This window comes from Lynx rufus, unplaced genomic scaffold, assembly GCF_022079265.1.
Source record: "Lynx rufus isolate CCGP_SWC_20201006 ecotype Redwood Valley unplaced genomic scaffold, mLynRuf1.p SCAF_15, whole genome shotgun sequence".
In the NCBI taxonomy this organism is placed as follows: Eukaryota; Metazoa; Chordata; class Mammalia; order Carnivora; family Felidae; genus Lynx; species Lynx rufus.
This window is the reverse complement of record NW_025814829.1, coordinates 13,174,506-13,188,232: the sequence shown is the minus strand read 5'-3', so window position 1 is coordinate 13,188,232 and position 13,727 is coordinate 13,174,506. Positions and strand designations below refer to the sequence as shown.

Here is a 13,727-nt window from a genome sequence, read left to right as displayed (position 1 = left end):
AAAACAATTCTCATACGAGTCAGAACTTGCTCTCTATCTAAAGGGGCATGGCCTTGTCATATCTTGGTTAAAATCAATGACCTTAGGTGAGTGATGCTTTTGACCAAAAAGGGCGTTCTATTATTTTCCCAGAAGATTTATGCCTAGCCAAAGGAAAGAGAATGGAATTGAAGACAAAGGGAGTTATTTGTCTTCTCTGTGCTTAGGTGTGTGTATTGTTGGTATGTATCAGATCCTATGCCTTTCAGTGATGTTTACTGTCAAACATATAATATCAGTGTGCGACAGCTACATTGAGCTAAAAGAACATGGTGAAGTCTGATTTATATAATAAAGTTGATGTTTTGTTTGTCAGGTAACAGAAACACGGACTGGTCCTCTTGGCTGCAGTAACTATGACAACTTAGATTCTGTCAGTTCTGTTCTGGTTCAGAGTCCTGAGAATAAGATTCAGTTGCAAGGTATGTAGCTAAAACTTCATTAATTCTCTACAAGTCTGGATAACAATTACCCAGTTGTGATTTCTTTCTCCTTCCCTTCCCCCAGCCCCTCCCTCTTCTTCCTCCTCCTCCTCCTCCTCCTCCTCCTCCTCCTCCTCCCCCTTCTTCTTCTTTTTCTTCTTCTTCTTCTTCTTCTTCTTCTTCTTCTTCTTCTTCTCCTTCTTCTTCTTCTTCTTTTCTTCTTAACAAGCCATATATGCAGCACTAGGCTGTTAAAATTCTTATAAAATGCTAATTTCCTATTTTTAATTGCTAATAACATTCTATACCAGATGAAGAAAATGTTAAAATTCACTTTACTTCTTAAATTAGGTAATCTGTGGCAATTGAAAATTTATCATGATATTTTACTTCTATACAGTAATCTTTATCTCAATATGTAGCTGTGTTTTCATAGGTTTGTCTGGGTTTGACTTTTTCCTTATAGATTCTAGTAAAAGTTGTAGCCATATCAATGCACAGAGTAGCATGAACTGTTGACATTTTAAGTATAACATAATATCTAAGTGTTTCGGCTCAGGTCATGATCTCACATTTTTGTGAATTCAAGCCCCATGGCTTGGGACTCTCCCTCTCCCTCTCTCTGCCCCCTCCCCCATCTGCACTGTCTCTACCTCTCTCAAAATCAATAAATGAACTTTAAAAATAAGTAAATAACTAAACAAACAAACATAGCCTAATATGGTACATAGAGCTGAGTTTGTCCTCTGATAGACAGTTATTTGAGAATTTATTAACAAAATATTTATATTTGCATTACTTCCATCATAGAGATAGATTATGTGATATGGTAATAATTTGCCTTTTGTTTTCTATTGCTATATTTTGTAAGAAAACTCAATAGAGGATTTTTAAATAACTTGTAACACATATATACTGTCCTCAAATGGGTCATTGGTATGTGTACTTATTTATTACTTATTTATAATGACAAGAAAGGTTATGAATACACATGTTTAAACATGTACTAGTTGAAGAAGTTCAGAAAGGGCTTGTTTGTGGTGACATATTATCTAAATTAAGTTGACTGATCAACTTGATCAATTTTCAGTCACTCTTCTCTAGTCTACCTTTTCTCTCGTCTACTTTTTTCTTTAACTACATAAGTTAGAGCTGCATTTACATTATTCAGTTTTACATAAGAATGCTCTAAAGTTCCAGAAATTCAGACATTTTCCTTCAACATTTCAATTTTCAAAAATGTAATAGCTTTGGGTTATTTAAACTTACCCTAAATAATAAATGAATCTCATCTCTTTTCAATTGTATACAAATGAAAAAGGAAGTGCTTAAAAATTTAAACTTTAAATGCCATCCAATTTCTCATTATCAATTTTGGATATAAAGTTATTGAAATATTTTTTTCTTACTTAAACAAATGTACTCTACTGATATTACATGTAATTCTCTACTGCTTACTCTTTTCTAATGTATGGATTAACTTGTCATCAGAGCATTAAGTTTAATAGAAAAGGATTTGGAATATTTATATGACATATGTTTATTGATTTATTATTAAAATTTATTTATTAACATGAGTTATTATTTTTTTATTTGTGAATCACTGTGCTTAGTTTTTAGAGTATTATATTATAAAAGCAAAGCTTCAACCTCATATCTGTCTTGAAAAACAATTCGCACAAGAATAAGTGAAGCAGTGCTTCTTTTTTGAATAATTATTGATTCAACCTTTTACCATTTCTGTGAGTAATGCAGAAACCTGTGTCTCTATTTTTCACCTTTTCTATTTTCCAGGCCTCTATTTTCAATTGTCTGCCACAACTTTATGTGTATCCTTGTGGTGCCAAGACCTTTCCAAAGATAATTTCAGGAAATTAATATCAAAATCCTCAACTCCCCATGTGTTCTTTCTGAGACTTCATCTTTATTGAGAGTCCGAGTATTTATGTTGATTTACTTGTTCAACCTCACCATTAATAGCAGCCCTTCTCCACTTAAAAAACAACAACAACAAAGCATTAGTTGATTCTGGATCAACATTCCCAGGATACATTCCTTTGAAATGTATAAAAGATTTTAGGTCACTATATTTGACAAGTGGAAACACTGGTGTCTCGAAGTAGAATTTCATCAGAGCAAGGAAAGCATCAATAAGAATTATTCAAGGTAAAAGCATCAGGCAACAAATTCAGAACAAAACTACATGACCTCACTATATTAGAATGAACATTCTGAAATGAAATGTCAAAGAGATGCACACAGAACATTAATTTTGACCTAAAAAAAGTGAAATCAAATGTTTTCTGGCAATGAGGAAGCTAGGTTTACCTGCTTGTTTGTCCTCGAGATCTGGCCTCACCGGTTAGCTTACAAACAGACACTTCAAAACTTGAAAAAGCCATACCTGCAACTCCAAATTATTGATGATGATACATGTAATATATGACAAAGAGTAACTCATAAGAAAGTGTTAATAAATATACTAATATTAATATATTCATATTAATATATTAATAACATTCCAATGTTTCCAACGCCTGGTTAATTTAACATATCAAACAAAGTACTTCTGAGTGAAAGGGTAAAGGAGTAATGAAAAGTCATTTATTAAGTCTTGGTAATAACTTTTTGGTAAAATTCCCAGAAACTGAGATGTGAATGATTCATATGATTGAGTAACAAATACTTTTCCAGATCAGTTGGTTCTTAATGTTTTATTTCGACAAAATTGACAGAGGACTGGTTTATTATCAAATAGGAGATTTATTGATAGGTCACTATGATTGTTTTGTTTTGTTTTGTTTTTGTTTTTGTTTTGCTTATAGTAAAAATTTAATGATATTGCCTCATAAAACTTTTATTTCCTATTTTCTTTATTTATTGATGTATTGGAACAAATTTTCTTTTTTCTTTTTTTAAATATTCTTAAGAGTTTATTAGAGACTAGTTTCACAGGCCATAAGGAAATAGAAGGACTATGTACAGCATTACAGGAAACAGGCAGGGAGCTGAGGAGGGCAAGAACAGTCTAGGGCCTTGGTGGGCGCATTCCTGGGGGAGGAGACCACCAAAGGGAAACCAGACAACTTCATGAGACTGAGAACAAAGGCATAACAAACAAACAGGCTTGTGGTAACTTGGCCCCGGACAGTCGGGCCCATGCCTTTGTGGACTACATCCATATCTCTGTGGCCATGGGTCAAATAAAGCATCTTATCCCCCTGGAAGGCGGTTGCATCCTGAAAGGGGCATGCTCGTTGGACTTCCTCATCCATGAGGATCCTCACTGTGGGACTCATGGGAATCCTCATGCCAGGTGGTGGGTCCATCATGCCTGGAGGGGGTTCCTCTCAGCCCTTAGGTGGGGAAGGACACCACAGCCGGGTGGATACTGGGTTGGGGCCCCGGCAATACTGGCTATAGCAGCAACTGCAGCAACCTAAATGCCTCTTCCTTGGGGCCACCTGTTGGGCTGGCCCACCAACCCCTCGGCCGGGCACAGAAAGTCCTGCAGGAGTGTGGGGCATTGGAACACCACCTAGGATTCCTCTGTCACCAGCTCTGCTAATCCCTGGGCCTCTGGCAGCTCCAGCAGGTGGCACTCAGACAATGTCAGTATCTTTGGGAAGAGGTCCCTCTCCTGGCATTGAGACCAGTTTCTCCTCCCCAAGCAGCACCAGACCAAGGACTTCCTGCTTTCTCTTCCTGTTTTGAATTCTTTGGCATGATCTTCCTGAACTCATTACAGTCACAGAGGATCAGATTCACACGCTTGTTTAAAGCCTTGAAGGTGCCAATGAAGATACGCGAGTCTTGAGGGATGCACCTTATCCTTTAGTCGATGTACTGCAGCATTGTGCTGCTCTTGTCCACAGTCATGGTGCCCGTTCTGATGGCTCCCATTCCCACCAGATTCGCATTGGCAGGGGCTTGGATGCCAGCCCACTTCCCTGGAATAGATTTCTTAGAGCATAACATATATAAGGATGAAAAGCAGGGAAATGATTTTTATTAACATATGTTTCTAGCCAAAAAACCCATAAACTAATGAACACTAAAACCCTATCAAGTCATTAAAATCCTGTGTTTTCAATAAGATGGTAGCATTTGTTTTTAAAGATTATTTACCAACACATGTACTAAATTTAAATCTACTGAGTTGTGTGTTACCAGTAATTATAATGATTACATCGAGAGTTAACATTCTTTAGCTTGAAGATTTTCATTATTAGAAAAGTACATATTGAGGTGCAGGTGGCTCACCTGGTTAAGCATCTGACTCTTGGTTTTGGCTGAGGTCATGATCTCAGGGTTTGTGAGTCTGAGCTGGTGCTGGGCTCTGTGCTAACAGAACAGAGGCTGCTTGGGATTCTCTCTCTCCCTTTCTCTCTCTCTCTCTCTCTCTCTCTCTCTCTCTGTCCCGCGCCTGCTTGTGTGTTCTCTCTTTCGCTGTCAAAATAAATAAATAAACTTAAAAAATTAAACAAAAGAAAAGCATGTATTGTATAATTTATGCCATAAAATTTTATGTTATCTCTACTTGTCAGTAAAATATACACACATCATCAATTATTTATTTTCATAGCAGTGATATGTGACTGAGGTCAGTAAAGATGCTTATTAGTGAATATATATTAGAACAAAAATATGTAGGGATCGTGAAATGAATTAACAAACACATATGCACATACACACACCTCACTCATAAATTTTTTCTAGTAGATGTTATTAGATCCCAAATTGCCAGGACAAGCGTCCATTGTTACATAAGGAAATACAATGTAATATTTTTATTTTAAAATAGAATTATTTTTTTGTTTGTTTAATGCTTTTGTGTTTATTTTGAGATAGCACAAGCTGGGGGAGGGACAGACAGAGCAGAGAGAATCCCAAGCAGGCTCTGTACTCTCACTATGGAGCCCATTGAGGGGTTTGATCTCATGAACCAGAAGATCATGTACCTGGTCAAATTGGAGGCTTAACAGACTGAGCCACACAGGTGCCCCAAAAGAGAAATATTTATAATGCAACAAATTGCTACTCTTGGTTTATTTAATATGTGATGAAAATTTTAGATGGCAACTTGATAATGTCCAAGGAATTCCTTAGTTTTTCACGCTATTTTGGGTGAACAGCATTGAAGAGCACTGGTCAGCTGGTCATTGTCACTTTGCTGCTTGTCTTGCCAGAAAGTATATTTTGCCTTTTGCCAGAACATATATTTGCACATTACAGCTTTCTTAGTGTCTCATCAATTTTGAAAAATTTTTAATATATTTATTCGTCAAATATTGCTTTATTCTTTCTTACCTCTTATTCTGGGGTTCCACTAAATATATTTTTAGACCTTTTAGTCATGACCTATATATCTTTTATACTGTCTTCTGTATTTTATATTCTTTTGCCTTTTTTTTACTACTTTGTATTCAATATTTTTATGACATATTCCAGTTTGCTTATTATCTGTTTAACTCTTTCTAGCCTGCTATTAGTCCATCAGTTATTTCTTAACTTCAGTTTGCAGAATTTCCATTAGATTATCATTTATAATTTCCAGTGCCCTGTTTCATATGCTCCCTTTAACAGAACATCCTGGGCTCAGAACTCAGCTTCCTTAAGCAATGGCTCAGTGCCAAGTAGACCTTCTCTAATTAGTATTTTGGTGTTTTTACTCTATTTTTCCTGTACATTAAAAAAAAAATCCCCAGGAGAGCCTTAAAAAACTCAAAAAGGTTTTGAGTGATTTGTCTCTAGACTTCTTCCCCATCCCCCAAAAAACTTTTTACAGAATGTCAGTTTTCTTCTTGCAGGGATAGATAAGTAGATAGATAGATAAAGAGATAAACATAATTGTAAAATCCAATTTTGTAGTAAATGTCAATTAGGTATTGACCAGATGTTTCTTTTTCTTTTTCTTTTTGTATACTGATCACTTTGAATATTTACCTTTTTTATTAAATTTTCCTATGTAACAAGATGGCTGAAATTGAAACTATTTTCTTGAAGTATCATAATAAATACTAAACAAGTAAAGAACCCTAAATATTAATCATATAGACTTATCTTCATTTTTGAATGTTTTCCTCAGAGATATCAATTCACTAAACTTGCATGTAGACAAGTAATGAATCATATCATAGAGCTGTCTTAATACATGGCAAGGACATGAACTGTGTAACAGTGGAAATCAGTCCATCTGCTTCCTTGTAGTCTCAATGATCACTCCTGAATAACAGAGTTGGATAAGTTATGCATTGTTAATAACAAGAGATAAGCATTATCATCAACATTCTGTAACTCCTTTACCATTGCCACAACCCATTGTCTTGTGATATCTATGTAAATGTGGGCTAATAGTCTGAAAGTAAAAGAAAATATTGAAAACTACTTGAAAGCGTGTGGTGGAAAATAAATGCATCTCTTTTTAAAGGTATAGGAAGGTAGGCTCTACCTACATTATGTAAAAATAACTAAATATTCTAAACAGGTTAAGGAGACAAAGGAAGAGAAATACCATATAATTTTATTCATATGTGGAATTTAAAAAAACAAAAAAAAAATGAGCAGAGAGAGAAAGAGAGAGACAAACCAAGAAATAGATTCTTTCTTAATTATAGAAAACGAAATGATGGTTACCGGAGGTGGGGGAGATGGGTTAAATAGGTGATGGGGCTCCAGGAGTGCACTTGTTGACGTGAGCACTGAGTGATGTATGGAAGTGTTGAATCACTATACTGTACACCTGAAACTAATATAACACTGTATGCTAACTAACTGGAATTAAAATGAACATTTTAGGGACACCTGGGTGGCTCAGTCTGGTCTGACAGGTCAGACAGAGCCTGGAACCTGTTTTGGATTCTGTGTCTCCATCTCTCTCCGCCCCTCCCCCACTCTCGCTCTGTCTCTCACTGTTTCAAAAATAAATAAAATATAAAGAAAAAAATTAAAAATAAAAAAATAAAATGAAAACTTTAAAAACATTTTTTTACATAAATGAAGAAACAAAGAGCCAATTAAATTTTTAAAAAATCAGGTAATCTGAGGGATTAAACACTTCTATCATTTCTGAGATTCTTGGACAGTGCACAGAATCAGCACATGTTGAAAAGAATTACAAATACTTGCAATTTTGAAGGCTTAGATCATTTTCTTTCTTTTTTCTTTCTTTTTTTTTCTCTTTCTTTTTTTGGCTTAGATAATTTTCTAATGATTGTTTAAAAATTGTTTTTAATGTTTTTATTTATTTTTGAGACAGAGATTGACAGAGCACAAGCAGGGGATGGGGCAGAGAGAGAGGGAGACACAGAATCCGAAGCAGGTCCAGGCTCCAAGCTGTCAGCACAGAGCCCGACGTGGGGCTCGAACTCACAAATTGTGAGATCATGATCTGAGCTGAAGTCGTCGCTTAACCGACTGAGCCACCCAGGCACCCCTATTTTTAATTGTTTTTACATGTTTGTTTATTTTTTGAGAGAGAGGGAGACAGAGCGCAAGTGGGGGAGGGGCAGAGAGCGAGGGAGACACAGAATTGGAAGCAGCCTCCAGGCTCTGCGCCATCAGCACAGAGCCTGATGCGGGGCTCAAACTCACAGACGGTGAGATCATGACCTGAGCCAAAGTCAGATGCTCAACCGACTGAGCCACCCAAGTGCCCCTCTAATGATTGCTTTAAATCCATGACTTATATATTAAATTGTTGGCCTTTTTTGAAGATTTTAAATATGTGTTATACCTTTTTTCTTTGTCAAAAAACAAAAAACAACTTATTTGCATGTTATGCTCTTTAAGGGCTGCAAGTCCTCCTTCCAGACTATCTTCAGGAGCGTTTTGTACAAGCGGCTTTGAGCTACATCGCTTGCAATTCAGAGGGAGAGTTCATCTGCAAGGACAATGATTGCTGGTGTCAATGTGGTCCCAAATTTCCAGAATGCAACTGCCCCTCCATGGACATTCAAGCCATGGAAGAGAATCTTCTTCGAATAACTGAAACCTGGAAAGCCTACAACGGTGACTTTGAGGAATCAGGTAAGATAAGTTTTAATGCAACACGTAAACTTGGTCAGAAATAAAAAACAAAAAATACTATACTGAAACGGCTACTTTCTTTTTGGAAGAAACTATTACATAATTGGAAAGCCTTTTATTTAATTTCTGTTATTATTGCTTCAAATAGACATCTATATCGCTTTTATTACCAATGATTCTGTATTTTACTGAAAACATATCGTGCTTTGTGTATTGCTATGTACCATGGGCACTAGAACCTAACCTGCTCTTGAACTCATGTATTAGTCATTTAAGAAAGAAAGCTTTTGCCTTTCTCAGTATAAGAATTTATCATCTGATTTCCCTGATATATCTCTAGCCTTTTCTAATAGCGCATGGGTTTCATTTGTGAGGCAAAAACGCAGAGAGCATTTTTTTGTCCTATACCTTCTTTACATTAACATGAATTTCATGAATGTGCACCTTCACTGAACTCTTTATTTTTTAATCAAATTTAAATCAATTTTGATTTATGTTTGTGGGTTTTTGTTTTTGTTATATCTGAATTTTGATGAGTGTGTATATGTGCTTTCAATATTGTTTCTTATTGATTACATAGCCTGTAATAGCTTTCATTTCATAAAGCACTGAATTTTAATAAAAGATTAAGGATGTCTCAACATAAAATTGAAAATGTTGATAAAAGCATATATAATAATACAAGATAAAAGGATAATTAAAATCCTTAGATTATGGTGAGCATAATTGTATAGTAATTACTCAAAAGTGTTGGGCATGTCTAACTTTCAAATGGGCAAAAGAGGTTTTAACTTCCAAGAGGCCAGACTTATAGGACTGAGTGTTAGAATTCTTCTGGTGATTGGATTAGCCAAACATACTTAAAAAGTGACAACAAAATTCAACATCCATTCATGATAAAAGAACTTAACAAATTAGGCATGGAAGGGACATATCTCAACAAAATAAAGACCATCTAGGACAAGTCCACAGCTAACATCAGATAAGAAACAATACAATTGATGGTTGCAACAAAACATCATCTTTTTGTGGAATAGAACCACCAAATTATAAAATAAAAGGGTAGGCAAATAAATGTAGGAAGGATTGATGAATTTAGAAATTCTTGAGGTATATTTTGATCAAAATAGTGCTTAATAAGTAACAATTTTCAATTATAAATATTTTCAAATATAAATATTTCTATTTATATAAACAGGAAGAACTGTTTAGAATCAAAGATCCTTATCCCCTTGAAATTGTTGGAAAATCTTATGAATCTCTCTTTCTATAGTTTATATATTTTTTCTTTTTTTAAGTTTTAATTTAAAATCCACTAAGTTAACATACAGTGTAATATTAATTTCAAGTGTACAGTATAGTGATTCAACACTTTCATACAATAATGGGTGCTCATCCCAAGCGCACACCTTAATACCCATCACCTGTTTAATCCCCCACCTACCTCCCCTCTGGTAACCATCAGTTTGCTCTTTATAGCTAAGACTCTGTTTCTTGGTTTGCCTTCCTCTCTCTCTCTTTCTTTTTCCCTTTTGTTTGTTTTGTTTCTTAAACTCCATATATGAGTGAACTCATATGTTATTTGTCTTTCTTTGACTGACTTATTTCCATCTGCAGCCACGTCATTGCAAATGGCAAGATTTCATTTTTTATGACTGAGTATAACGTCTTCTTTATCCATTCACCAGTCAATGGGCACATGGACCGTTTACATAATTTGGCCTTTGTAGATAATGCTGCTGTAAACATTGAGGTGCATGTATCCCTTTGAATGAGTATTTTGCTATTCTTTGGGTAAATACATAGTAGTGCAACTTGCTGGCTCACAGGGTAGTTCTGTTGTTAACTTTTTGAGAAGTCTTCATTTGTTTTTCAAAGTGGTTGCACCAGTTTACATTCCCACCAACAGTGCAAAAGGCATCCAAATGAAAAAGGAAGAAGTAAAACTTTCAATATTTGCAGATGATATGATACTCTCTATAAAAAGTCCAAAAGATTCCACACACACACACACACACACACACACACACACACAAACCTGCTAGAACTGATAAAAAAATTTAGTAAGATCACAGGACACAAAACCAATATACATAAATCTGTTGCATTTCTATACACCAATGATGAAGCAACAGAGAGAGAAATTACAGAATCAATCCTATTTATAATTGCACCAAAACCAATAAGCTATCTAGGAATAAACCTAATGAATTTCTAATCTCAAATTTTTCTTTCTAATTTTCCCGGTAGAATACTCAGATACCATGCCTGAGACATTTGTAATGTTTTATTCATGCATACCATCTGATGTTTAAAAATAATTATGGAATACAGCACTTTTAGATAAATTATAATATACGGTAGTCTCCCTGGGTTTAAATTAAAAACAAAAACAACAACTTCCATTTCATAGCACAGTGTATGATGGGTTAGATCAGGGAATCCTCTGGGCCTCTCTATATTTGTGGAATTCACACAGGAATGCTACACTTTTTTATTTTGCCTTGGAAATTTATTGAAATAGAGGGCACCTGGGTGGCTCAGTTAGTTAAGCATCTGACTTCAGCTCAGGTCATGATCTCACAGTTTATGAGTTCAAGCCCCACATTGGGCTCTGTGCTGACAGCTCAGAGCCTGGAGCCTGCTTCAGATTCTGTCTCTCTCTCTCTCTCTCTCTCTCTCTCTCTCTGCCCCTCCCCGCTCGCATCTGTCTCTGTCTTTCAAAAATAAACAAACATTAAATTTTTAAAGCAAAGTTTATTAAAATACAAATCACCAAAAGAGCATTTGGATTTTGTTTCCAGGTAGAATGTAGTATATTGAAGTAAGGCAGCACTTCCATTGATAGTGCTAGGAAGGTAAATAATTTTTTAAATTATATTTTTACGCATGTAATAGGTCACAAAAGCAACAAAACTAACTGAAATAAAATTTCTGACCGGAGGTATAAGCTGGCGATTCACATTTTTCTTTCCCTCCTTTCTTTCTCCCCTCCTCCCTCCTCTTTCCCTCTCTCCCTCCCTTCTTCCCTCCCTCCCTCCCTGCTTCTTTCCTTCCTTTCTTTTATTCACTAATTTACTTAGTTCTGTGAACATTTGACAGTTCTTGATTTAGAGTAGACTCTGAGGACTGTGCATTTAGCCACTCAAAGAGTGGCTGAAGGAAGAAAGATAAACCTGCAAAACTTTCAGTGGTTGTGGACATCCGAGTGACAAAATTCTAGATCTGATGGACCTAAAGAAGTTCAGTTTTAATACAAGGTATTTGCTGAATTTTAGACAGTGTTAGATGCTATAAAATGATTCAAAAGTCTCTGAAAGTGGAAAGAAGTTTATCACAGACTTTCAAGAGCTTAAGACAAAAACTCTCGAAAAGGAGGAGCTTGAAAATAAAACTGGCAAGGATGGAAAACCCCTACAGAAAATGATGAATCGACACAGTTTCTATAGCTGCTTTTCCCTGGGACACATTTATCAGTTCCAGTCAGAGCTAGAAGCTGAGAACCTAGGATTAGCTCTTGGAAAATGCTGCTCTTCCAGAACACTGAAACCAGAAGAATATTTTGCATTTAGTGTAGATCAAAGAGAGAATATTGGAGACTTAAAGGCTTTTAATTTCATGGCCAGTCTCCTCTTTAAAAACGTTTGTCTTATTTTGAATCTACCTGTGGCAGATGACTGAAGAGATAAACTAAAGTCTCTCAGTGATAAAATGGAATCTTTGCAGTGTTACAGACCTGAAGAAGCAAATGCTCAAAAGGTGGATAATTGAAAGTTTGAAAGAACCACACTTTAACAACAGGGGAGACCCAGAAGTAGATTGAGTCCTATAGAATTATAGCCCAGCACTAATGCAGTTTAAATCTTGATCTTAAGGAGTTGACCCTGAAAAAATTAAACCCCATAGCATCTGCTAAATATGGAGAGGGTGGCCTCTTGAGGTTGAAAGATTTTCTAAAGAGTCTGCAGTTCTTTTGATATATGATGGACATAAAACCCTAATTTACAACATATGTGAGCACACAAGACCTTGTAGATAATGTCAAAGAGAAAAGAAACCAGGCAATAGATGTCAGATGACTCCAATATTGAAATTAGTAGAAAAGATTTCAGATAATTGTTATTAAAATGTTCGAAAAAGTAAAGGAAAGAAATGATAGTGTAGATGAAGATGTTGAAACATTCACCAAGATTTGGAATCTACAGAGGTGGACTAAAGGATATTCTGAAACATAAAAGTACAGTAACTGAAATCAATAGCTCAGTCTTTTTAATAAGAGTTTTAATAAGAGTTTTGGCACAATGGATGGCAAGGTTAGTGAATGTGAAGACAGATGAATAGAACAGACAAAATGGAAGCAGTGAGGAAAGCAATCACAAAATATTGAGGACATGCATACAAGGTCTAACATATTTTTTAATCTGAGGCATAGGAGGAGTAGATGGTAAAATGGCATAAACGATATGCAGAGACATAATGGATACAATTTGTTTTTAACTAAGAATCCATACAAGTCAACCTACAGATAAAAAAGCACAGCAAACACAAACACAAAGAAAGATAAATAAAAAGAAAATCACAGATAGACACATCATAGAGAAACTGTTGGGGAGAAAGGGCAGAAAATAGTTTTCAATATAATTAGAGAAAAAAAGACATTACTCTCAGTGGAGTAATAATAGGTCTGACTCATCAAAAAACAAAAGATTTTGACATCTTTCAAAACAAAAAAAAAATAACTATTGATTTATAATTATTTACCAGTCCACAGCTTTTCAAAACTGAGGCTGAAAATAAAGATGTGTTCAGACAAGAAATGCTGGGTAAAGACATAGAAATGCAAAGAGGAAGAGGAATAATAGAGTAAGCAAATATATGAGAGTGAATACAAGTGAATATCAACTGTACAAATAATAATTATAATGTGATGTGGAAACAATATAGATGTATATAGAATTTTGATATATTACAATAGTATAATAATGAGTGATGAATGGAAAGAGTTAATATTCTTAGTATTCCAAGGTGCTCCTATTGCTAAGGATGTGTTAAGTGATGTAATTTGTATTAGAGTGAAATAAATCAAAGACATATATTCATAATCTCTATGATAATTCTAAAATAAGGAAAAATGCTTAAAATCTAGAAGAAGGAAATCAAATAAAAATATTTTATTACCCCCACAAAAGACAATAAAGTAGAAAATAGAAGAAGAATCATCTGTATCAAGTAGATAAT

General features: G+C 35.1%; 1 protein-coding gene and 1 pseudogene across 2 annotated transcripts in view; one reads left to right on the top strand and one right to left on the bottom strand.

The window, feature by feature from the left end:
• BRINP3 (BMP/retinoic acid inducible neural specific 3) overlaps positions 1-13,727 on the top strand; it is a 383,884-nt gene that overhangs the window by 254,087 nt on the left and 116,070 nt on the right. For both annotated transcript variants that reach the window (XM_047077231.1, XM_047077232.1), the window contains 2 exons: positions 356-461; positions 8,253-8,489. In XM_047077231.1, coding sequence (XP_046933187.1) covers positions 356-461; positions 8,253-8,489 — 343 coding nt within the window. The remainder of the gene's footprint in view (positions 1-355; positions 462-8,252; positions 8,490-13,727) is intronic.
• LOC124510383 (small nuclear ribonucleoprotein-associated protein B-like) lies at positions 3,490-4,340 on the bottom strand (annotated as a pseudogene).